Source organism: Gavia stellata, chromosome 27, assembly GCF_030936135.1.
Source record: "Gavia stellata isolate bGavSte3 chromosome 27, bGavSte3.hap2, whole genome shotgun sequence".
NCBI lineage: Eukaryota > Metazoa > Chordata > Aves > Gaviiformes > Gaviidae > Gavia > Gavia stellata.
In genome coordinates this window covers 7,551,590-7,577,454 of record NC_082620.1, presented here as the reverse complement: position 1 = coordinate 7,577,454, position 25,865 = coordinate 7,551,590, and the positions used below count along the sequence as shown (strand labels likewise).

General features: G+C 41.9%; 1 protein-coding gene across 1 annotated transcript in view; it reads right to left on the bottom strand.

Moving 5' to 3' along the window:
• SKI (SKI proto-oncogene) overlaps positions 1–25,865 on the bottom strand; it is a 115,200-nt gene that overhangs the window by 4,818 nt on the left and 84,517 nt on the right. Inside the window, exons 2-5 of the mRNA XM_059830026.1 lie at positions 6,452–6,577; positions 5,844–5,959; positions 3,823–4,097; positions 2,531–2,832 (exon numbers count right to left, since the gene is read on the bottom strand). Coding sequence (XP_059686009.1) covers positions 2,531–2,832; positions 3,823–4,097; positions 5,844–5,959; positions 6,452–6,577 — 819 coding nt within the window. The remainder of the gene's footprint in view (positions 1–2,530; positions 2,833–3,822; positions 4,098–5,843; positions 5,960–6,451; positions 6,578–25,865) is intronic.

Sequence of the window (25,865 nt, the reverse complement as noted above, 5' to 3'; positions counted from 1 at the left end):
GAACTTTGTACACGCTTTTCTCCTTTAAATCAACATGAGAGCCTACGCTCAAGATACCCTGAAATCTTGGATAATAAAAAGCTATATGCTACAGCCACATTTTGCTTTGTCAAGCAAAATAGCTGTGACCATCTGTGACTGAATAAAGATGAACTGCAGTTGGAGAGAGCTACTAGCAATGTGCTCTATACTAGCTCGAAGTTTCAAGCAAACCAACTGTAATGCCTGCACTTTAATTGAAGACACTGAAGATACACCTCGTTACGAGAAATGCAGTTTGTGAATGCCCTTTGTGTACAGCAAAGCTGAGCAAGAAAGTTTACTACTCGCTGAGGAAATCAGTAAGCAGTTCCATTTTATCAAGCCCCCCCAAAATCCACTTAAGGCAAGTATGAGAAAAAACAAACTGCGTATCTTCTTTCTAACTCTAGGCCGTTTTGTTTTGCTGTAGGTAACTGGTGCGTAGCCCTAAGTCTCTTGGCAACCAGCCAATGGAAGGCTCTGTCACAACATCTGGAAAACTCCAGGCTAAAACCTTAAGCTAAATGGAAAGCATGCTTTGCTCTGGAAGTTGCCACTCTCACTGACCAGGTTCTTAATATGAGCGGCTACCTTGAAATCTCAAATCCAAGACAGTGCCATTAATTGAAGTGATAATGATAAGGAACCTAAAGGTACAAAGGAAGAGACTCCTAAGTTTTTAAAAAGCTGTTGTTAAAAGACGCGTTCCTCATAAGCACAAAAATGTGGCTTACTAAAGGTCTGTCGCCTAAATGGTTAAATCAGAAATTGAAGTTCAATTTTTTTTTCCTCCAGAAGCAGCATTTCCTCTCTGTCAGAGTCAAAGCCTCACAGCAACGTGTTTCTGTTAAGTAACACTGCAGTCGGGTCATGGGAAATTCACTCTTTTGACAATCTCACTTCCCAGCCAGGCCATTGTTAGCTCAGCCTTGCCTCTGGAAGCGTGCACACATGGACTTTCTCTGTATGTGGAACTGGAAACCCACAGCTGCCCAAGTGGAAAATGATGGCCAGATACCATATTCCCTCTCACTCTGACACGTTGCTTGATTTAATGCCTCAACACTCAATTCTGCTTCATCAACTACTTCATGTAATTCCTGCTTTACGTTAAGTACACACTGTGTATTTAGTTTAGATGCTTAAAAATTCGCTTTAAGTATGTATCTCTATAAATATTTACTTTCAAATACATAAAATAAAACATACATTTACTGAAACAGAAGGGAATGAAGCGATTTGCTCAAGGTGACAACAAACAAGCAGTTCAGCTGAAAAGACAGCTCTCAGCCTCCCTTCTCTGGGACCTGGATCTGCAGCTAGTACGTAACAAGCCATCTTCACACGAGGGGTACGCAGCACAGAAACTGGCTTGCTATACTGCAGCCCTTGCAGAAATTTGAGTTGGTAAACTTGTTAAAATTCCAATTGTGATCACATCTACACACTTATCACAATCTCTCTTTCACCTCCTCCTGCCTGCTAGTAGAATACTTGAATCTGGTACTGGGGTTTTGAGGATTGGGCCTTTTCGGTGTTTTTTTTTTAAACACAGCAGTCATACTGCACACAAATGACACCTCTGAGCTACTGTCCTTTGATTCATTCCCCAAAGAAACAAAATCCATTGTGCCAGCTAACAAGACTGTATACCTGCTTCTGACCAGCAGTACAAGCACTGGTGTTCCACCTCCCACGCTAGATGAAACAAGGCCCTTCTTTTGCAGCTGGCACCCCAGATGCATCTAATAGATTACGTTTCTAGCTTCGTTACAGCTCCACATACAATATTCAAAGAGGACGTGCAAATCTTCTACATCAGCTCTATCTTCCATTTCTATGTACTACCTTTGCCCCAGCTCAAATCAAAAAAAAGTTCACCCGCCGTTCTGTTCAGCCACTGTGATTTGCTAATGGCCAGTACATCTCTGCAGCTTTTTTTGTCTGACCGCTCTTGCTTTGATATGACTGATGTATCAAGGATTCCCAGAAGTAAGGAGCTTCTTCACTGAATGAAGCAAGAAACCTTCAGTGAAGCATGGCTAATAAAAAGCTTAACAAAGATCTGTAGTTCAGTTCTTCGTCAGAGCTTCAGCAAGTGTCTCTGCGTGCGAGGGATACCCTCCCTCAGCTGGGCAATGGCAGGATTTGTACAGATCTTTTAAAACTACAGATAAAGCCTCCATAAGGACAGAAATACTTCTAGTTCAGTGAAATGAAAACAAAATAAACTGTGCTGGACTAGAAGATTTTTTTAGTAATGGAAAGATGTTGATTTTGGTAACCATGGATTTACACCCCAAGGCAAAAATAGGTGGCAAGCTTAAAAATATAGGAATGGTTCCTGTATACTTTTGCTTCCCGGCTGAATTTACAAACAGTACCCCAGTAAAGGCTGTTGCTATTTGGGAAAAATGAGGCAATTCTTTCTTACATGACACCACCTCATGGTTTCTACCTGGAAGAGTACTGCAGACAGTGGTAAGAGAAAGCTATTTTTCAACATTACCTGATGTAGACTGCGTTTGGCTTGCAAGGCAGCATTGAGCTTCTCTTCCTGCTTCACTCTCATCTTAACAACTTCATGGAGGAATTTTTCTTTGGCTTCTTTTGTATCTAGGCCACTGTCCAGGGCCTGCCTTAGGTGCTCCAGCTCAGCTTCCAGCCCACTGCTGTGAGAGTCAGAATGTGTTGCAACCTCATACACACTGTTGACTGTGACTGGGGCTTGCATCCCAGGTGAGCTCATGTCCTTTGCAGAGCTGGATGAAGTAAAGGATGGGGAGGAGAGCGAGGATAAGGAGGAGGTGACTGAAAAATAGAAACATCGAAAATTAATAAAAAAAAGTCTAAACCGAATATAACTCAAAATACGCTGAGGTCCTTTTGTACAGAGGAGATAGATACTCAATAGTCAATGAAAAAAAACGGAAGAAAGAAAATACTTTTTTTATACTTTGGTACTTGAAACATGATGAAAATGCAAACCTGACTGACTTAAGGGCCCAACTTACAATTTGCTTGAATTGTGACACTGGAATTTACGTCACTAACAGTGTTTCATCCATGGGTGTGAAGAAACAGATTTCTTCAGGGAAAACTACATGATCTTGCTGTTTTCAGTGGGTAAATTTTCTTCCTTTGCCTAAACTGCATGCACTGAGTAAAGACTGAACACACGGAGGGCGGCAGCAGAATTATCTCAGTGACATTAATGAGGTGATACCAGTGTCTTCCTTCATCTTTCGCTGAGAGGCCCAGTATCAGAATACTGTTTAAGAACATACTGGCCCTTGATCTCTGCTTTATGTATGCAGCTCCATGGATGCAGTATTGAAACTGTGTGACCACATTCTTTATCTGACACAAAATTCCACACTTGCACGTGTGTGCGCTCTGGAATTCTTACAGGCTATTTGTGTGTATCCCACAAAGGCTTCTATAGGAGGCTCTTCATCAGCTAGCAAACCATCAGTTTTTATGTGAACACCACATACATTTTGCCCTCTGCACAACACTTACCTGCTTTAATAAAAGACTCTAGGCCAGTGGACACCTGTGGTTCAGGTGCTTCTTTTTGTCAATGCATGTTCTTCTCCCAGGAACACCCTCCCACCCCAACTTATGTTCCATTCTTGGTTTTCATTATTACTTCAGGCTGTATTTTTACATCCCGTTGAGGTATTAGGCTTCCAGAATTATATTTAAACACAGAAGAAGTTGAACAGCTAACTCCTGTGGACTACTGAGGAAAATCAGCACAAATAAAACAAAATGAAGGCAGATATAACTGTCACTTACATTCTTCCCTGGTTTCTACTTCAATTTCTGCTTCTGATTCCTTATCCTCTTCAGTGGCAGTAACAGTGGCCGCAACAGTGGCTGCTGCTTCTGGGATAGCTGTGTTTTCTGCAGCAAGTTTTCTTTTCCGTGGCTGGACAGTGCTGCTCAGCGGCTCACTGCTCCGTGATACTACTGTGGCACAAGGGGGGTTGCTGACAATTTTCTGTTGGGCTGGAGGTGCAAGTGCCACATTGGGGGCCACAGCATTCTCAAAGCTTTTGTAGGAGTAAAAACTGTTTGAGAGGGGGAGGCAAAAGGAAGGAGAAAATAGTCAGATTCTTGGCTTTAAAATGCTTCCCAATCCGTGTGTTACGCTGAAACTGCAAGACACTTACTGGAATGACAGTGATGTTCCATTGATGTACACCAGCTAAGAATCTGCCTATATATTTGCTTGGCATTTTGCACTCATTTAAACGTGGAGATGATTTATACAGCTAATCTCCATGCAGTTCAGAAGGGATCATATTTGAAGTGCCACATATTCTAAGAGCACCAAAGTGGTAAGATCTCAGAGAGGCTAAAAATTACAATGGTGTTTTGTCACGATCTTCATGTGTTATTGTTTTACCCAACTGCATAGTTTTACTTCTGTCTATCCACAAATGTTTTGTAAACTTGGAAATGGCACTTCCTTAAGAAAGGCATGGGAGTGCAAAAAGCACTTATTTTTTTGACACAGCATGCATCTGTGTGCATGTATGAAAAACCACAGTTAAAAAACCCCCACAAACCTATGTTAAAGGACAGTAATATTGTAATGTCAAATACACAGAATTTTGCAAAAAACATAGCAAAGACCGTCTTTGCAACTTCAGTTCAGCACCTACTACATGATGTATCTTCAGTCATATATGAAAATTTCTCCTGAACCTGCTGAAGGCGGGGTTTTTTCCAAGACTTAAATTGGCCAATTTTCTCACAGGGCTACCAAAGGCATACTCTTACACCAGCCTAGTCCTTCTCTCCCTACCTAACTGACAAGTCTGTTTAAAAGCAAGGATATGCTAGTAGGCTTTCTTTTCTTTTCCCTTTTTTTTTTTTTTTAAACCAATCTCCACAGCTTCTAAGAAACTTGTTCATAAGGGCAGCAAAATATGTTCTCCATAACGCTCCCTAAAAACACCTGGCCATTTAGTCAAACTTTCCAAAGAAACCATTACCCTTAGGCAGAAATCTGGCACAGACTTTTGACTGAACAGTTCAAGTCTGGCAAAGGAATGTATAATTGCCCTGACACTTTCCGTTCTAACTGGGACACCAGTAGTCCCACCTATTATGGGCGGTGACTCGTTCTTGTACCAGTTTAATTATGTTCCTATCCAAGGGCAGAATCTAGCCTATAACATCAGCTTTCTGACGGGTCTTACAAGCTGAGGAGTATTCCGCAGGCTCTCCTGCCCAGTGTGCTCTGCCATGGCCCCCCAGGACCACCGGCCATCAAGAGGGAATGGGGTAGGCTGTGCTGCCCATTCAGCCCTTCGTCTTCCTATGGCATTGTCAATAGAGGAGGCAGCGTGCAGCTGTGCTGGCAACATGCTGACCGGCCAGTGTTACAGAGCGGCTGCAGTTACCAATTGGCAGTTGCCTGGAAATAGCTGGCTGGTCCCTGACCACCTGCCCTAAGAGAGTAACCCAATCTTCCTTTAAACAGTGAAGCCCGAGAGCTTCTGATGACTGTACCCCAAAATGATCATAAGTCCATAGAAGCACCCTTCACTTCAGACTTCTATGGCATGTTTCACCTAAGAAAACCTATTTAATGAATGTGCAAAGTACCAGTACTTTTTTTTTGTTTCCCTTCTGCAAATTAAAACACTGCAGCTGCAAATGCTTTTTAATCTGATACTAGTGGACTGACTGACTGAATGACAAAGCCACCAGTTAAGAGTGCAAGGGAACCAGCATAAAGCAACTTGCTGTCAAATGAATCTCCACAGCTGCCAACCCCACTCTCCCTTCAGTTCATGTCTCCTTACCTGTCTCGGATCAATGCGGGAAGATGAGTTGAGAGCTCTTTCTCATTTGCTGATACAGCAGGGGACCAGGGCCGGAAAGCTGAGAGACGCTGACGGGGATGGACACAGCCAATGCTCTGGGAAGGAGGGGAAAGAAAAATAAGTAAATACAAACAATCTTTTAAACTATAAATCACAATGAAGTGCTAGTGATGCTTTTCAGTACACATTCTGTTATCTCTAGAACTACTCCCCCACTGGCTAGGACCTACTTACTTAGTAGATTCCACTGCAAGAGGTGAACTGTACTAATGTAAAACCTCACACAGTTTTTCTTTGCCAATAAGTTATATGTAGTTTGCAGACACCACAGCTCCTGAGTCTTTCAGGATTCTGGTACCTCAAAGACATGAAGGAATTGCTTACTTCATTGTCACAATCAAGGTCAGTGAACACTGGAAGATGGCAAGGAAACTGGGAGGACTGTATAGCTCAATGTTTACAAGGAAAAGGATAGAAATGTTATTAACTTAGAAAACCCGGGCAAGTTCTTTCTCTTCTGGTTTCAGTAGAGGGATGCTACATGCTAATTTGAGCTCTCTTTTGATTACAAAGTATTCAGCAATCACCTTGTTAGATGAACTGGATAAGGACCGTAACCAACTGGACTGTTTTTCCTTCTCAGTAGAAGCTGGAGATTGGGAAGCAGAGTCATCTATTTTGGGCTTTTTGGAAGCAGGAGGATCTGAAGGGACCTGAAACAAAGACAGGCAGGAAAAATCAAAGACAGAACTACTCAGTTTGCAATCAGCTTAGAAACCGGTTATAAGGAAAAAGCAAATTTTGTATTAAAAAAGAAAGAAACACTGGGGTTTTTTTTCTGCGTTTTTAAACCTAAGGAAAAACAAAGGAGTGAAAACAAGGGACAGACACAGACTATGACATAATGCAGCTTCATTCCTTCGTTTAAAATACTTCGATAAAGTGTAGATGGTGCAGGAGTGACAGGCAGTAATGTGACTGAGACATTCACACCATGCTGCAGAGAACTATCTGCCTTTTATTATTTTTGTATGCAGAAAGGTAAGGTTTAATGTGGTTGCTGAACTGGAAAGATTATTTTAAACGAGAACAGAACAGACTTTGTTATTCTGTTTGCAGTGGTTGTTATGCCGATGACTTCACTACCCCACAGCTGCAGTGGATTCTGGGGGTGCTGCCAAGAGCTGCTTTGCCTTTTCCACAAGTGGCTCAGCTTGGCCCATAAATCATCCTCAAGCATAAGAAAGTCCTTTGGCAAGCAAAACCCCTTTCCTTCAACACTGTGAAGGAATAAAATTCCTATAGTCCCAGCGTGGCTTGCAAAAAAATTGGTAACTACTGGTTTAACTGGTGCAGTGGGGATACCAGCTTGAAGCCTCGCCAGTACAAACACGTCTATCAGCACGGAGGGAGAAGGTTCTGGACCTTATGCTGCATCATGACAAGAAATAATAAGAGAAACATACCACCTCAGTTTCTATTCCTTTTTCTTTCTTTTCGCAATTCCGAACTCTCTACCTTTCCATATTCCCATTCAACCTGGGTCTAAGTAAGGTGGCAGCACCATGCTGCAATGACTAGTAATCGCTCATATTTGCAATGAATTTTTTCATCCTTACATGTCACTGTGATTTTTGTGGGCAAACAAGTATTTATACAGGTGTGTCTGTAAAACACAGGCATGGCAACATTTGGAGAGCCTGAAATGTTTCAAAACCAGGTCCATTTGCCAATGAAAGAAAGGACCTTCTTTGCCAATGTCTTGTGTTCCAAAAGTCCGTCCCCTTCAAGGCATCTTAAATTGGGAAGTCAGAGACTGTTTCTCCAAATGATTATTCACTCCTGAAAACTGTCATCTAAATGACTTTACCTGAAGAGTACACGAGGAACTGAAAGCAGTATTGTTAAAATGCACCTCTCCAGACTCCCAACTGACTGCCAGGCAAACCCAACAGCTATGTAACTACAGCAATGCCATCCCTTTTGCACACCTTAATTAGGAGGGAATTACAACCTCATGTCCATGAACAATCCGCTACTTTGATGGAAGCAGGGCAGTACTGTGGAACTACAGCTCAAGCCGATGACTATCTAGCTAATGCCAGTTCATCTGGCAGCACACACCACTCTTACCGCTTCTACAGCCCAGTGTGCATAGTAACATAATCAAACCAAGTCTGGAGGTTTTAGTAAAACATTCCCTGGCACTCTGGAGCTTGGGGCAGCTTTCCATATGCAGCAGATGAAGAAGAATGACATGGGTGTGTATATGTGTAACCCCCAGTACAAAATTAGCCTGTGCCAGTGCCAAATGCCAGCTTCAATGGATTTGCAGAGGATTCTTTTGGCATAGCTTCAGGCTTCCCTCGGGCTGACTCTTGTAGTGGTCATGGCATGGTCCCTCCCATCTAACTCAACTAAGAAAAGGCATTTCTCAATGCTTTTTGTAGCAAACGCAGGACAATGCATTGGAAAAGATTTGTTTTTGCTTTCAGAGATGCTGTCTGTGCAGAATTAGTGACAGCATTAGAAAGGTATTTGGCAAGTGACTACTGATCCCAACCCTATCCACTGGGGATGGTGAGCTGTGTGGGGAGGGGAACTTGGGGTGGAGGGTGGGGAGGAAGGGGGGCTTGGAATGAAAAAGGCAACAGGTGGCAAGACTCAGCATGGAAACCCGTTCCTCCCCCCGACCATCCGCGCTCTGCTCTCTGCAGAACATTCTGTTCAGGCAGGCGTGGAGACGGCCACCCTGGGCCCGGTACCCCCTCCGCCACGGCACTCACGCGGCCAGAGTGGGGTCACTACCACGGGCCACACGTGAAAACAAGCAGCTTTGGGAAAAGAAGAGCAAGTGTCAGGTTTTAGAAAGGTTCGAGGAGAGATATTTCAACAGAATGATCTCATTTGCATTTGTAAAGAAATCATGTCTGTCTCCAGCTTTCTCCACTGTCCCCCTTCTTTCCCCTTTAAATCAAGGCTGACACCAAGGATCAGGAGGGCTCTGAGCACAAACTGTTTCAGTAGACCGGGAAAATGATGCTTAACCTTTTGTTGCCAGGAGCCAGTATTGATCTGAAAACATGAGCTGCTGCCAGAAAAAAAAGAGCAGTAAACTAGGTGTGTGCATGGGGGCAAAATAGGTTTGCTTTCCCCACAGAGAGATGGAAATGGGCTGAAAAAAGGGAGAGAGAAAAGCAAGTGCTAAATGAGAGGTGTAGATTTTTCTAACTTCAAGTCATCTCCCACCTAGGAAGAGTCCACCACAGGACTCTTCCTAACAAACTAGTGCTGTCTAAAGTGGTAAAGCACTTCAGCTGGACTCAAAAAAGGACTGCTGCCAACACAATTCTTGAACTGCTGTGATGACCTCTGCCAGTTTTCCTTCCATCCACTATCCCGTTTTGTTTACACAGATCATCTGCTGGTTGAGGCAGGAATTGCCTCTCAGTACATGCTTGAAAAAACCCACCATGTATTTAGGTTCCATTTCAACAATGTAAAAACATAGTAGTTCTAGTAGTTTCCCACCTGGTCTATGAAGTGCTGAGGCACTACATGTTGCTATTAATCAAGAAATGGAGGTTAATCTCTGAAACTCATGAAACAGAAGGCTTCTGACTACAACCTGTAGTTATTCGAGCAAAGTTTTGCTCCTGTGTATTTCTATCTGCTTGGACGCCCCACTGAAAACACTTTCGTCCCTCTCCACAGAAATACTGCGGCTGTGTCATGAACTCATCAAAAATTCCACGTATAAATATCCAAAGCAGGTCAGTAATGTACTGTATTGCACTTCTCTTGTTTTGTGCAGCCTTCTGACACTGAAAGAGGCAGAAGCAAATTTGCTCACAACTATAGGAAGATACTTAGATGCAGAACAAGACTAGATACTGAACACAAAATCTTCTCTTCATATGACTCACCGATTACATCCCACTCTAGGACAGATTCCAGGCAACAATATACCCCACTCTGACACTTCCAACCCAGCCACAGCAGCCAGCAAACCTTGGTATTGGCTCAAATACGGATGATTTTATTTCATTTTCTCTCTTTGCCAAATAATGAAACATACAAAGTTGCAAAAGAAATACTGAAAATCTGATGTAACTTTTTTGCCATCTTCATAAATGGCTTACGCAAAGCTTGAACCCAAACCCTAGAAGACTGAAATAAGTATTTCCTTATTTCCTATTCAGTTTTTCTTCCATTGCAGGCAACTTAATAATTTGTTGTCAAACGGGCTTTGCGCTTGGCAAAGTGATTTGTTAATATACATTTTCTCCAATCCACCAATGTAAGAAACTTCATGATACAAAGTGGGCCCAGAAATGCTTTGTGAAACATTTACTTAAGCTTTTGGACTGTTGTTTTCTGAAGCAATTGATTTTTGAGGAAAAACAGATACAGAAAGATTTAGAAAGTTACTAAAAAAAGATTTTAAAAGTACATTCCAAAGGGAAATTTGGGCACGTGAACTTCAATGTCAGCCATTTTAAGGCAAACTGAAATTAAGCAGCCCGATTTGGCCTCCAGCCAACCAGGGCCACATTTGACATGTCAGATCAAATTTTCTACTTCAATTAAGTATTACAGTAACAAACCATGAGACCAGTAGAAAGAATTTTTGACCCTCTACTTCTCAAAAAGACAAGCCTTCCCCAGTGCTCAGTACCATGAACAGAACCAGCAGACCAAGCAGTACCAGGTCAGCACGATAACCTGAACGTTACTTTTTGTTGCAACGTAGAATGGAAAATGAGCCCAGAAAAAAATCTTAGATTTGAAGATTTGGGAGTGCTCATGGATATGATTTCTTGGAGCCTGAGGATCTACCAAAATACATTCTTTTCCCTACCTTATTTCCAAGACTATGTGGGCTGAGCAGATGACCTCTCTCCTCTCCTCGTTCCTTGCTCTGGTGCACCAAACAATGACTGCTGCATCTTCACGACCCTCTGTGATGTGGGCAGCTATCCGCTAGGGGATAAGCTAAGACCACGACAAACAGGACGGCACTCCTCTCTGAAGGACAGAGGCTGGTACGGGCCAAATCCTGCACAACGCTAAGGTCAATGGAACTGCAACTGGTCTTACACGACTGACAGTCTAAGCCTACATAAAGACGTGCATTGCCAAATGCCTGCACGTCAATCTCGTGTAAAAAACCCACCAGCACTATTAACAGGGCTAAAACTCAGTGCAACCCCATGTTCACAAAACATCAAGGACCCTGTTAAAATCCTTCAATCTTCAGCGCGCTCTTTGTCAACCCAGGTTTTGCTGTGTTGCTCAGCTAATGCGTAGTGATGTGTGTGGTGGTGAAAAATGGGCTTCTCTTCCTTGTTAAGAATGGAAAACATTAGGTGAAAGGAGTTGAAAATATTTAAGAGGCCTCCTTGCCTGTGGAACTTTTAGCTTAGAAATGTACCTTCAGAAAAGCAGCCCATGCTCCAAACTCTGATCTATTCTCTGCCGATAAATCTCCCCATAACTGGGTCCAAGTTTGGCATCAAATTCCAAAACCTAATTGAAAACACAGATCTCTGTTAAAACGGGGTAATGGCACATGTTTATCTGTGTTTGTACCTTTCCCAGGCTAGGTGTGAATGCATTTCCACTATGTGTGGTGAAGGATAGGAGTGAAAGAATAAAAACTCCAGGCTTCTCTGCTCTTCAAATTCAGTGATGCAGCACCAGCCTGGTGCTGCAGCGGCTATTACTGCAGCTTTGAGAACATCTGACAGGCTGGGAGCAGGTGCAGTGACCCACACTGCACGGGGCTACCGATTCATCTCTGCGGAGAAGCGGGACAGTTAAAGGGACAGAGCATGCTCTGCGCAGGTGCTTTGATGAGGCTGGGGAATCTGTCCCTTGGCCCAGTCCGCTCCTTTTAGCGGTGGATTGAAATATGGATACCATACCAGCAGAAATCATGGCATCCTACATGGCATCTTTAGAAATGAAAGATTTCATGTCCCCCAAAGCTATCAAGCTATCGCAACATGCAGAAATCCGTATTTCAGTCACCTAAAAAAATTAATTGGGAAAATACTGGGAGGCTGAAAATTTCAAATTTCATATTACTAACTCAGGTGTAAACCAGAAATGTCTCAATTGAAAACTCTGCAGCTAGGAAGCATGTATAACCAGAGTAGGCAAAAAAAAAAGGTGGGGGGGGGGGGCGCACCTGTAAATCTATAGATAGCATACTATCATTTTGTTCAAGCTATTGCTTCTGCTGCTAGTTCATGCAAAGAGCTGAGTTCAGTTATACCATGAGAAAGGGTGGGGCTTCCTGTCTCATCTGATACTCCGTCTGGGTGTGAAAATTAAGCAGCTTTCTCATTAGGGGCACAAACCACAAGACCAGACGCCGGTCTGATATAAGAATGGAGAAACCCCAGAGAGAGACTGCTTGGGTTCAAAATGTGCCAGACACCAGAAGATAAAAATACACTGAAAGAGCAAAAAGCTGACAGTGAACACATTTTACCACTAGCATCAAATGCCCATGTTGGTGTTCAGAGCTAAAGCTGCAACCCAGCCTGTGCTGCAGTAGGACAGCACCAGAGGCTCAAGTGGAATATATCTGAGGTTCACTTAGGCTCCACTGGGTAAGCAGGGTCTTCCCACTAACTTAATCATCTGGCTATCTCAGCTCACGTTTAGTCATTTACTCCAGGGGAATCTGAAATTTAGGCAAACACCTAAACCAGCAACTGTCTTACACAGAGCGGTAAAGGTGCAAGACCCTACTGGCGATGAACACATCTGCATCACAGGCTGTGGAAATTCTGAAACACTAGCCTAACATCTATTCTAAATAAAACTTTCCTCCTTAGGTAAACTGGATAGGAAAGGTAATTTTGTAGAGGACACAGGGGTGGAACACACAAACCAAAAAGGGCTTGTGACTCCAAGTTTTGCTACTGATTGATTTATAAGATCCTAAGCAAGTAATTTCCACTACCCTGCCCTAGGAAACTAACACTAATTCTGCTCCACTTCAAAAGATGCGTCAAGAATAAAACCCTCTGACGCTACAGATATACCAGTAAAAATGTTACAAAAGTGCCTGAAGATTTTCACCTATTACAATTTATGGATATAAAAAGTTTTCCAGCGCAGTGAAGAGCCATCCCTAGCAAATTCATGCCAGCCAGCAACAGGCTTGTTTTTCTTAGCTACTTTATATAGACCCATCCGTTAGGTCCTTGCTGGGTTACAAGGAATGGACTGGACAGGTACACATCTTACTGGCAAAACTTAGCATCATTTTAACAAGCCTGGGGAAGTCAAGGACCAACTGGGAGTTTAGTCAACAATCTTTCTCACCCTTCTGAGGGGTTCCTCTATGTCAGAATTTAGGCAGGGCGGATGGCATTTTCAAAAGCTCCTAAGCTGTACCAGAGCAAAAGCACATTAAAAGCCAGGAGTCATGCTACTGAGATGCTCTATTTATTCTCCAGGTTTTGCCAAGCTTATTTCACCAACACTAGCTTGTTTTTAAGAATAAACTTACCCAATAGCCAAAAAAACCCTATACACAGTGAGAAAGATGGATTGAAGCTACCTTTCCAGGCAACTGCACTGCATTCAGTTACGGCATCTGCAAGTGAACCATGTGAGAATGCTGCTAATGCTTCTTATTTGACTTGGCAACTTAGCTGTTAACCATTACTGGGACAAAGCTTTTAAGACTTTATTAACACTTCCTTGCAGGAATGGCACTACAAAAAGCGCAATGTTGGGAGTCAAAGCACAGCAAGGGAACAAAAAATTGTAGAGATTATTACTCTCATTACCTGCACAACTATTCAATAAAATAAAACTAAATATGAGAAGCTCTGAAAGCATCTTTCTACAGGAATTGATGGCTTTTCTTACTCAGTGATGAAAATCTAAGCAACTACCCCAATCTCTGTATTTCATGCTGCTAGTGATGCCTGAAGAGCCCTAGAAAAGTCTCCAGTTGCTGAGAAATCAGAGTATATGAGTTCTATTCCTATTCTATGAATAGCGCATTGGGTAATACAAGTAGGAACCGAAAGACAGAACTTTTAGGTTCTATTCTAAATGGCTTTACTTGTTCACTTGTGTGAGCATGGACCAGTTACTTATACTCAGCTGACCTGTAGATATAAAATGGGTTAATATTACTTACCCATTTTTAAGGGTGCTCTGAGGTTTATCTTCTACTTTTACTTGGAAGAAAAGGATGCAAAGTCTTATTTTAAGCACAATGAAGTCATGGCACTGTGTGGTAACTCCTCCTCTAGTAGTACCCCCCTGATTTTTTTCTTCAGAGCCCTAAGACTGGTTCAGGCTCCTGCTAGCACGACGATGGTATTATGTTGCACAGCCTTGCAAAATGGCATTTCAGAAGAAACGGACCTTTACCAGTGACAAGTATTCGAAGCTACTTCTGGTGGTTACCGAGACCACAATTCCTGAACTTGGGAACTGAACTCAGAATTCTCCACATGGCGCGTTTATGAACCACTGGCCTGAGTCTATCTAAGAACAGGCTGAACCACATGAGAACGGAGCCCGCTTTGTGCTTCTCTGGTTGTCTTAAGACTTCTTTGAGATGAAACTAAAAAATGCAAAATGAGAGGTATCTTCAATGTGGGAAAAAGGGCCCTTTATCTGCATCCGTTAAGCCTTCACAAGCACAACAACTGATGGATAGAACACTTGCTTCCTAAAGCCCCAGTGTGACGTGGTCCAGAAATTATTAAAAGGTATTAGAGGTCTTTATAAGGACTGCACTTTCATGTGGATTACAAAAAGAAATATATTCAGCTACAGATTGAAAGCTATGAAGGGTTGTCTCGATAATAAAAAAAAGCTAAAAATAATGCTGTTCTACGGAGCTGTAAGAAGATTTACTGCATTGTCTAGTGTATATATTTAAAAGAGAAAAAACCTACCACGTTGCATTGTCAGTTCTAGGGAGTGTATGTAGCATTTGTTTTATTTTCCTTTTTTACAATTTTGGATTCATTGGGCAGGAGTCCAGACTTTCCATCTTCCCATTTTCCACTGCTCTGGTGGAAGCATAAGTACACATTTTACCCTGTCATTTTGGGACGTGTGATTATGGGAAGTATTTGCTTTCTATTCTTGCCTTCACAGCACACATGCTGGCTGCCAGTGTGTCCCCCAAGTCTGACCTGTGGGGAATCTTCACAAACCACAGTTGAGAGCGCTTTGGCGAGCGCCTGTTATGCACAGGCATAAAAAGGAGCTGTGAAAAAACCCAACCCCTCACTGGAACTAACCTGCTCTCCCTTCCTATTGATGAGCCTACAAGGACTCACTTTGTCTCTTCCTGAGAAGGGATCTTCTGGTTGTGCAAAGGCCTGATTTTACTTCACTCATAGCAATGTAAACACAACTTCCCAGCTAGTCTAAAAGAATGCTATGTAAAGAAGTAATGTCTTAGTCATATGGTAGTATGGGAAGTCCATCTTAAAAAATTGGGAACTGTTTTTCTCACACCTGTGCAAAAATCTTTAATTTCTATGGACTCACATCCAAAATTTACAACAGAAGAAATGAAAAGGGACTGGACTATTTTATTTCAGGCCCCATCTCAGTTTAAAGCAAATTCCTACAGAGTACCCTTTGATGATTTCATTTTGTAAAGGCAAATTTAAATTATTTTCTAGAACACTCTATATAGCCCCTGGCATAAGTCATCATCCATTTTCAAAGTTTCTTGGCTAGCATAAAAGAGAGAAAAGAAGTTTTCTCTCCTGTCTCAACATTTCTTCTCTTTTATTCTTTTAGTACAAAAATTAGGCCAGATGACCGCTGATGATTGCACTTATCCCAAGAAGCAAACAGTAAGGTATTTCTGTTAAGTTGTAGTATAGCAAAACCAGGACCAACCTCCCAGGTAAACCCCAGATCCAGAAACTTGATTTTGAAATGGAGGGAGGAAATGCAAGTAATCTCACCACTTTTCTATTTCACAAAGATTGGTAAGACTTCTGGGATTCTTCTGGGCCACTGGAGACTTTACTGCAACTTTCTAACTTTTTCCTGAGTTCAGTTATTAGTGAAGCTTGGTTAGCATGAAGATGCAGCTTGTGATACCTGGAAACTTGTATTGAAAAAAAATGCTCAGCCAGTTCAACTAGCTGCTTAATCCCTGATCTCAACAATTACTCCTCTATTTCACTGTTCTGCATGTAAATCTATCATATAAAATTACTCTTTGATATAGGTCTGATCCTATAAATCCTTAAAACTGTCCAAACCTTCTACAAACACTGACTTCTTAATAGCCATTCTTCTAGTCTCAAAATTCTATGAATCTTTAGTAGTTGCTTAACAAAATCAGTATTTCCCATTCAAAGTGATTCTGCTTCTCTGATACTTCTAGTTGAAATCCCTCTGCTATGGGCAAGCACAAAACCATCGTAGTATCATACCCACTGCACAGATGGAAAAACTGAAATAAGCCAGAAAAAGTAAAAGCCATGTATGAATGTGGCTGTCAGCTATTTCAGTGTCAGTGTTAAATCCCTCAAATAAAGTATTCCCCTGATTTTTTCTATTTTTCTTTCAAAGAAACATCTGAAAAGATAGCTGATTATTTGTTACACGATGTACTTGTGTTTTGGCTCTTGGCTGATGCAACTGGAAGCCTCTTCCACTGGCTAAGAGTCTGTTTTGCCCTTCCAGTGGAAACTTAAAAGTTACAGCTTGAAAAGAATTCCCTGCCCTGTGGTTTAAAACAAAACAAACCAAAAAATTTCAACTCACACTTCCCACTGGCTGAGTAGAGCCAGTGATCGAGACTAGTATAAACCAGGTCAGGGGGGCTAAGAAGAAAGAATGGCCCCTTTTCCTCTGGTCGTTTTTATTGGCAACAGTTGCCTGGGAACTCTCTGATGCCCTGTCAATATGAAGGGAAGGAGAGTGCGACTGACTGAGGAAAACAAATGAAGCAGGCATATGCGCCTGCACACACACATGCATGGGTGTTCCAGGAAAACAGAAAGCAGGTTTGGCAGTTGGAAGGAACTAAGGACTCGGCTCCTGTGGTAGCTGAAGCTGAGGGAAGCTATGCCATCAGATTCATCAAGGAAAATCAAAATTTCCTCTATGAACAGATTTGCTTTGCCCAGTCTTTGCTGAATTGTTTGTGGGGTCACGCTTCTGGTAATTAAAAAGCTGTTTGCGGACAAAATTTTCTCCTCACATTTTCTTTGAAATGCAACCAGGCTCTCTTGCTGTAACTGCACTTGAGTTCCAGCTTCAAACTCTCTCCAAGGCATCAGTTCCTGTACTGTGGAGACATGTCCACTCTGCCAGCCCAGAATCTCATTTTAGTTTCAAATGTTACATAAAAGGACAAGTATTCCCTTTGTGATTTCCACTAATACCAGCCCTCTACCAGGCATGGTGTTCTTTCCCAAGTACCAACTAATGCATAATGAACTTCAGCAACCAGTTTATGAAGCCAGGAAAGAGGAGAGGGGGCTCTAAATTGATGGAACACAGATGGGCTTTTGTCAAACTCTCCTGGGCAGGCAGGTGCCAAGCTCTAGACTGCCCTGATCTGGGTTCTTCCCCAACTCCTCTTGTGCCTGCAGAGCTCCCGAGGACACAGACCTGCCCCTGATTCAACATGGTGACGCAACTGAAAAGCTACCAGGACCCTACTCTTTTTTTTTTTAATTACAAGGACAGGCATTTGTTAACAGAGACCTTTTTGCTCTTCAGAACTTCTTCCTCTTGGGTTCATCTGACTTTCATCTCTCTTACTTTGGCATCTTTCCCAAGCACAAGCCATTCTCACAGGTTTCATGACTATTAGGGTGACGCGTTATTTTACCACTACAGTTACAAAGTCCCATCCTGCTAGAATCTCGTGTCTTCACAGCACATTATGACAACATACTTGGTTTCTCCCAAGCAAGTCCAAGAACTGTGCATGTCTGAAGCCAGACACCTCCCGTGCAGTTAACAATCGCAATGGTGAGCTGTCACGGCAACTGTCTCCCAGCTATAGTCTTCTGTGCCAAAACTTCATTAGGCACCTTGATGTTAATCCAAAACCCTACTACTCTTACAGCAGTGCACATCAGGCAAAAATACGAGCAAGATCAGACGGATCAACTTTATGGATAGTTACCAGTTCTACGGTTTCTTGAATGATTTTGTGTATTTAATTGGCTGTGCATTTTCTAAGACAAAGCTCAAAGGTCTGTGTTTAGTTTTAAATCAGAGTAATTACGGGAGGAAAAGAAAATAGCATATAAAATAGCAAAGTCAATAAGCAGTGTATATTTAACAATCTCTCACAATTCAGTTGAAAACTAAGGCCTTCAGTCCTCGCCCCACTCTTCCTCTCAACACCTAATCTGATATTTGTGGCAGGTTGGTTTTCTTCCAAGACCTTTGCCAAAAGCCTGGCACATGTGCGTAAGCATGTGACACTGAGGGGTGAGGGAAATGGAACAGAGTCAGCCTAAGCCAGGGACAACAGTCTAAGAACATCATGATGAATTACTTCAAAGTCTGAAGAGCCAGTGGAGCGTAGCAAATACAACCCCACTTGACTGCACTGTGATCCATACTTACCTGAATTTATTTATAGGGCTCTTTCTGAGAACCTGCTCTGCATCCCCACCCTTCTACTTTATGAAAATGCATTTTATCAGCAGTTCTAGTTCAGTCATAGTGTCATTTTGGTAATCAACAATACAGTAGAATAAAAATGCTGAAAAACAATTGGGATCCTCAAGGCTGCAGAAGGGCAGCACTGCCCTAGGGCTGTGGTACATTTATTTTTCACTTGCATTTAATTTACTTGAGATGACTACAGGAAAGCTTGAGACTATTCTGGAAGATACTGTCTACGTGTCTCATGACAGGACTGGGAGCCAGGCTCTTTTCTTTGAAGCCCAAGCACAACAAGGTATAGGGAAACAATTGCAATTAGCTCAAATAGACTCCCAAAGTCACTGACTCAGTATAACGCATCACGAGTGAGTCTGAATTTTCTGTTCTAACCAATGGACAATACAGTTTTTAAACCCAAGACCGCTTTAAATATATATCGGTGAAAGTATACTGTCAATACATTGATTGTGGATTAATAGTTACAAATCCTATTAAGGTTGTAAGACAGTGCAATGGAAAACCCCTAGTCCTAGTGAAACAAAATGGTGCAAGGCCTCAGTTACCTATCCTGTTCTAGTGCAAACTACCACCTTGAGTCTTTTTATCAAAAAATTACTACATTTTTGACTGAAGGAGAAGGGTAGTAACCATATAGTTAAGGGTATTTTAGGTGCCAATAGCTTTAAGTAAGATACTGATCAAATTTAGTATCATTAAAAGGAACTTGGTTTTCCTGCCTATCTTTTCAGTCAAGGCAGGCCATTTCTGTAAGAACACACTTCTTGAGGAGTAGCTTCTCACCATCCATATATAGAAGACAGGAAAAACCGAAATTCTTTGCTTACAAAATGTTTTGAAAGCTACAGACAGGCAGATGCTTCCTTAAGCACCCAACAAACAACGTGCTCTACAATTCTAAGAAAGCCACAAGAAGCTCATCTACTTTAAGTAACTGTTATTACTTCTGAAACCTCCCCAGAGCTCCAAGGATAAAGGCAGACAACCAATTACAGTCTTAGACTTTCAAAGCTTATTTTGCTGCCTTCAGAAATAAGCATCACATGCTCTTTCCACCAGATGCTGAGTTAAGGGAGGGGTGGGGAGGTGGTGGTTTGAGGGGAGGGAGGAGGAGGAATGACGAGGAGAGGGCCCTTCAGTTTACTCTTTCCGGCAGCACATCAGTCCTCCTCTGAGGAGTTTGCTTGGAAGAACCTTTTATGTTCCAGTGAGTGACTTGTCTAAATAGAACTAATTTAGGTAGGACATTTACTGTGCAGGAGTGATACATTTAGAAAAGGACTTTTGTCCTTCAAAAGTGCTAGTGACATTATGAAAAGAGAAACATTTGCAAGTTAGAAAAAAATTAAAATAACTGAGCAAAATATTACCCCCTCTACTGGGATGATGAGCATGAACACCAGTACTAAAGAAGCAGCCTTTAGCAAATCGTCTCATTCAATAGACAAAGTTTTGCCAAAAAGCCCACCCATTTTTTCTTTTTTTCCAGCATAAAGTCACCTTTTGACTACAGATAAGTGATCTATGATCTAAGAGGAGATACCCACAGAATATATGTGAATATGTAGAGAGAGAGATACAAAACATATTTCAAAAAAACTGGTTTGTATAGCATCAAATGAGGCAGCAGAAGATAATTTGAAGGGAAAAATGGAAGGGGAAGGGGATGGACAGGAGGGGGAAATCTGGGACACTGCAAGGCGGCTTTCAGTTCTTGTATAACGTCATAGAGTTTAAGCCTTTAGGGGGAGAAGTGGCTAAGCAATATTACGGTGCAGCGTGACTGCGCAGCCACATGGGTTGTGTCTGCTACAACTCTATTAATAGGAGAGAAGATTAAAGAGCTTTGACTATATACAGCGTATATCTACCAATGTAATTCCTGCTTTCTCTGCCTGCTGCATTTCTTCTCAGCCACAGAGACTCCTAGCCATGTCAGAACACGAACAGCACCCCAAAAGGGCCCACTGGAGCAGACTGCCACACAAGACCGGACTTTACTCATTTGAGTAACCCCCCTGAGGTATTTGCTGGCCCCAATACATCCTTTGTATCTGACAAACCATCGAAACTTTTGTTTACCTCTATTCAAAATTAATAGGCTTTAAACACAGATTTAACTTTTAGTACTTAAGCGAACTGCAGAACTTAGGTCTCAGCTGGTATATGTATAACAAGTTATGTTTGTCGTGCCCAGATAATAAATACGAACACCCACTGGGCATGACACATACTGTATTTTTGTTCTTACTTCTCACTTTCTTGTTACAATGGGAGTTCTATTCCACATCCCCATTCTGTGTGTGTAATGTGCCTGACCCCTATAAAGATGGTCAAATAAATATCTGGTGACCTCACAAGCATGAAAATAAGCTTATTTGAAAGAAAAAGTATATCTTCAGGGGGTTTGGCAGTAACTTTCAATTATTTTTAATTGCCTGGAAAATTAAAGTAAGAAAATAGTGTGGTATAAACGTTAGGGCACATTATTAAGCCGTTTTCATAATATCTTAGCCATAAGCTTAATAGACAAAAAGGTTTTTTTTAAGCCTCGGTCATCTGTTCAATATGAATGGACTGTCTGTTCCCATACTTCCTCAAGGGGTAACTGAACTGAAATATTCCATGATAGAAACCAGACTCAGTTTGACCTGGTAGGCAACAAGAACTCCACAGAACCTTCAAAATTTGGGTTTAATTACAAACCACCACGGAGTCTGGACTGCAGCCTGAGATCAGAAATGCAAAGAAAGGAGTTGAGAGAAAGTTTGGAGCTATGAACGCCAACTTCCCTTCCCCCACTTTCCTTTTCTTAAACCATGGGATGGATTTTTTTCTTCTTATTGTCAACACAACTGACTTACAAACTGCAAAGTAAGCAGGATTTCCAAGGTAACTGTCCAACTCTGCCTTCCTTTCTTCTCGTGGAATTATGCTATCACAACACTGACACTGCATCAAACACATCATGGGAATAAACACAGAATTGAAATTCAGCCATGGTATCGTGATGGCTTCAAAGTCTCATATTTTATTTTCTTTTGTCTGAAACTTTGAAGCCTCAAAACCGGTTGTGAGTTGAACTTTTCTAATGAAGCCTATAATGCAGCAATTGAAACACACAAGACTTCAAGAAGTATTGGATGTTAAAAACCATCATGAGCAGCCCAGCCAAAGCGAAGCAAGCAAAACCTTACATAAGCATAGGTTTGTGGCCTGCCATATTCTGGGCAGAGTACAACTGTGCTGTATTTTTGCCAAAGACGTGGTATAAATTAGCAGTTAATGCCAGACCCAAAAGTCTCGGGTCAAGGAAAAGACTGAATCAAGCCCCCACTTCATGAAAGCAAACACCGTAACATCAGTATGAGCAGAAGGAGGAAGATCAGACCTGCCCGAAGGGAATGTAACTGCTCAGTAACACAAACAGTTTCACAGGGTCTGCCTTTCAATGCTGTTTTCATACATCCAGTATGCAACAAATTAAAAAAAAAAAAAACCACTCAAGGAAAGAGATGGTGTGTATCCGTCTAGAACAGGGACAGGAAATCTCTGTCTAATGACAGAAGCTGAAGTGAGGGTGGATCATGCACAGAAGGGAACTTAATAACCAGAGGCTGAGTCCTGTACAGGAAATTGTGATAACATAGATGAAGAGCTGAGATCTGTGGGGTGGCATGAGAAATGTCAAACATCTGCATTCAGACACATGCTCCCTTGCTTCTGAAAGGAAGGAAGGAAGGAAGAAGAGAACTACCGGTTATTTTCAAGAGGACAAATTTGGGCACGAGGTCCTGTGCTGCTGGTCTTTGTAGCACTGTTGTGTATTCCTGGAGAATTCAATACGTATATGCACCACATATACCAGACTATGGCATTCAGCTAGATACCTGCACTTGCTGCATACACATTTGTTGTTATTACAGAGAGACAAGGATGAAGACCAGGAAGACGACTCTGGGGAAAAATGGCCTGACATCTTCCAAAAAGGACCAAAACCATTTTGCTTCTTGCAAAGAGAAAATCCTTCTCTTCTGTAGCTCTGGAAGACAATTTTCTTTATTCTCTCTCTACAACGTTGCCGTGAACACCACCACCCCCCCAAAGGAAACAAGTCCATAAAAGACTACTGGCTGAGCCACCTTCACGAATCTGACTTAAATGCAGCAGGTAACAGACCAATAATGAAAATCCAAGCAAACAATCTATCCCACTGTCACTTATCGTGCCAGCACAATCAGTCACATCTGATACAAAGAATCAAACAACAATGTAGTCCTCCAGTACTGGAAGACGGGTAGTCCTATGGTTTGCTTTGATCTTTGAAGTTGCCCTTAAGGATAATTTAACCAATCTTGCATTGCCAGAGCTTTACTTGGTTTAAAGGATGTATAAAAGAAACACAAAACTATGAGAATAAACTGGCATAAGGACTTCACATATTTGCCAACCACCATACACTGAAGTGTTTTATTGCACTGAAACACCAAAAGAAAAAAATGCACAACTCAAACATGAAAGGAAAATCTGAAATTTTTAGACTGACCACCCCTTCACTTGTGCAACCCAACATAAAATGGAGAGTCTGGATAGACAAAGTTGTGGTTCAGATGTTACTGTTATAAGGTGGCATTAGGGGTGAAGAGATGTTCCAACTAATGCTTTGTATTTATTTTATTCCCTGCTTAACCATGAGACTGTATGTCACCAATTCCAATCCCTGAATCTTTACCTATCTCATATTAGGGATCTCTCTGTTCCATTTTTCTGAGCTTGGACATAAAAAACCCCAGGTTAACTTGAAGGTTTAATGGAATATACCTGTGTCAGTTGAAGCCCAAGTCCTGCACTGGAAATAGAGCAATAAAATATTACAATGGTCACTATCCCACCTGGACAAGGTGTGTAGCTGGCTGGCTGGCTGAAAGTCATTCATCTCTGTGCAAGGCACCAACCTGGCAGAAAGAGGCCTGAGATGGTAATGCACCATACAGAAATCAGGCAAAAGTGGACAAGATGGGTTTAGTGGTGGGATGACCCCAGACAGGGTAGATTTTTGTCTCCCCAAGGAAAAAAGTAAGAGCCTACTGGTCTAAATGCACTGCACTGTCTATGGTGTAAATTTAGCTTAGAAAGTGTGAATCAGAGGGAAGTTGACATTTCACCTAAAGAAACACTACTGAGGCTGAGAAAAATAAGTTCATCTCGAGGAGAATCTTGCCAGCCAACAATGGGAAGAAAAATTATCACCTTTAGGTAGATATAAAACTAAACTTACCTCATGCAACAGCCAAAAGCTTCCAAGGCCTCGAACACATTAAGGCAAAAATCCTTCGCAGTCATCTAAGCTCTCCCATACATGTGGCTTGAGGATTATTTTCCAAGAAGTTTGGGCAGGTTCTCCCAGCCATGACAGAAATACTTCGGCTTAAGAGGGAAAAGAATTGAACTATGCTGCAAATTCACCACCTCTGCTAAACTCTCTCTGACAAACTTGCAATCCTGTTCTCAAGAAGGCCAAGTTTAGTCAACTTCCGTAAGAAACAGGCTAAGCCATTATCGTACAGAAACAAAATTCTGCAAATGGAACAGGGAATGGAGGTAAAGCAGCAAATTTCAGGAGAAGAGAAGGAAAAATTATTTGAAATACCAAATAGAATCCCAAACCTTTATTAAAGAACACAGATTAATTTTGTGGGAGAGAAGTTTATCATTTCAACTGCTGCTGCTGCTGCTGAAGTGGGAGGAAGGAACTGCGGGAAACCAGGCAAATAATGCCTGGCTCAGCTGTTCAGGGTAGCAGCTGTCCTGAAATCCTCATTGGAGGGAACAAGCTAGGAGGTCATGGAAGTCACGATTATTTGGATGAAGAGGGGAAACAATAGGTTGGGGCCCTCTGTCTTCTTGCCTTTCTCATGTCTTTTGTTAGCTGTTGCCTTCCCAGAATAGCTGGCTGGCTGTATCCTAGGCAGATCTGCGTTTGGTTTTGTACATGCCTTTTCTCCCCTGCAACACCATAATTAAAAAAAAAAAAAAAAGTGACACCCCCACCTCCCCCATATTTATGCATCTGACTCGCACACACCTCTTCCAATTACCTTCAGTTGACCAAGGAGGCAGCTGGAGGCTTTAAGTTCTTCAGCAACGGGTAGTATAACTCAGCTCAAAGAAGAGACAGTCCCTTGAAATATAGTTTTCTCAGATCCCTCTCCTCTGTTAAGTTTGCCTCCTAGGGCAAAGCTAATGCCATGCTGCAGGAGACATGACAGCTAACAAACCTGTCAAAATCACTGCTTCACCTGCAGGCAGGAATACTGCTGTTGCTCTAGTCATCACTGAGAAACTTTACAAAGAGGAGAAAAGGTTAGTGGAGACACTCTGTTTGTATACAGTATAACAGAACTTGAAGCACCTTGAGGGCTAACAAGGCTTGTTAACAGTTCATGAAGTTTAGTGAACAAAAATGGCCAAAAATTGGTTTGTTAAGATTTTGGACACCATGCAAAGCCATGATCCTTGTCCTGCCTCTCACACTGCAGACTTGCATGACCTTGGGCAAGACACTTAACCCTGATCAAACTAATGCTTATGTCACCCAGGAATGCTGATTAACTTGCGGAAGAGCTTTAAAATGACAATCCTTACATAATGGTATAGTCTAACTGTTCTGGCTTAGTAGAGCTAAAGTGAGAGTGTGAACAAGGACTTAACTGCAAAACACAGCTTCCTCAGAATTTCAGCTAAAGACACAAGCAGACAAGACTGACTTTTGCAGAATTTTTATAACCAAGACTCACATACCCTGACTCCTACTTCACGTGAGTTTGGAGAGAAACAAGTCTTAATTTTCACTCTAGGATGAAACTGTTGTAGTCCTGCTGACTCAAAAGATCAGGTGAAACAACGTAAAAAAATGTAGTGACTTTAATTTAGGATTAGTAGTCAGTGGTAGACATTCCTTGTCTATAGTAGTAAGGATGAACACAGAGCCTGCTGAAAGCTACACTGCAAGTAATATTAGGGTCGACCTAAGATCAGAGAAAAAACATTTCTCATTTCAAGTAAGTGGGGTTTCCCCCCCTTTTTTTTTTTCTCCATACAGCTTTAATATTGATCCACAGATTAAGGATTTTTGTTGGGTGCCATCAGAATTGTTTAATGGGATACTTCTTGTGTTATAATCTTGGTAAAGAGATCCATGTATGGATTTGAATAACATCTTGAAAGGAGATTGAGTGTAATAAGAAGGCAGACAGACTGAAAGAAGATTAAAACTTCATTTGATCCCCAACCCCCAGGCAAAGGGGATAACTCCTCCCCTTTCTCCATCCTACA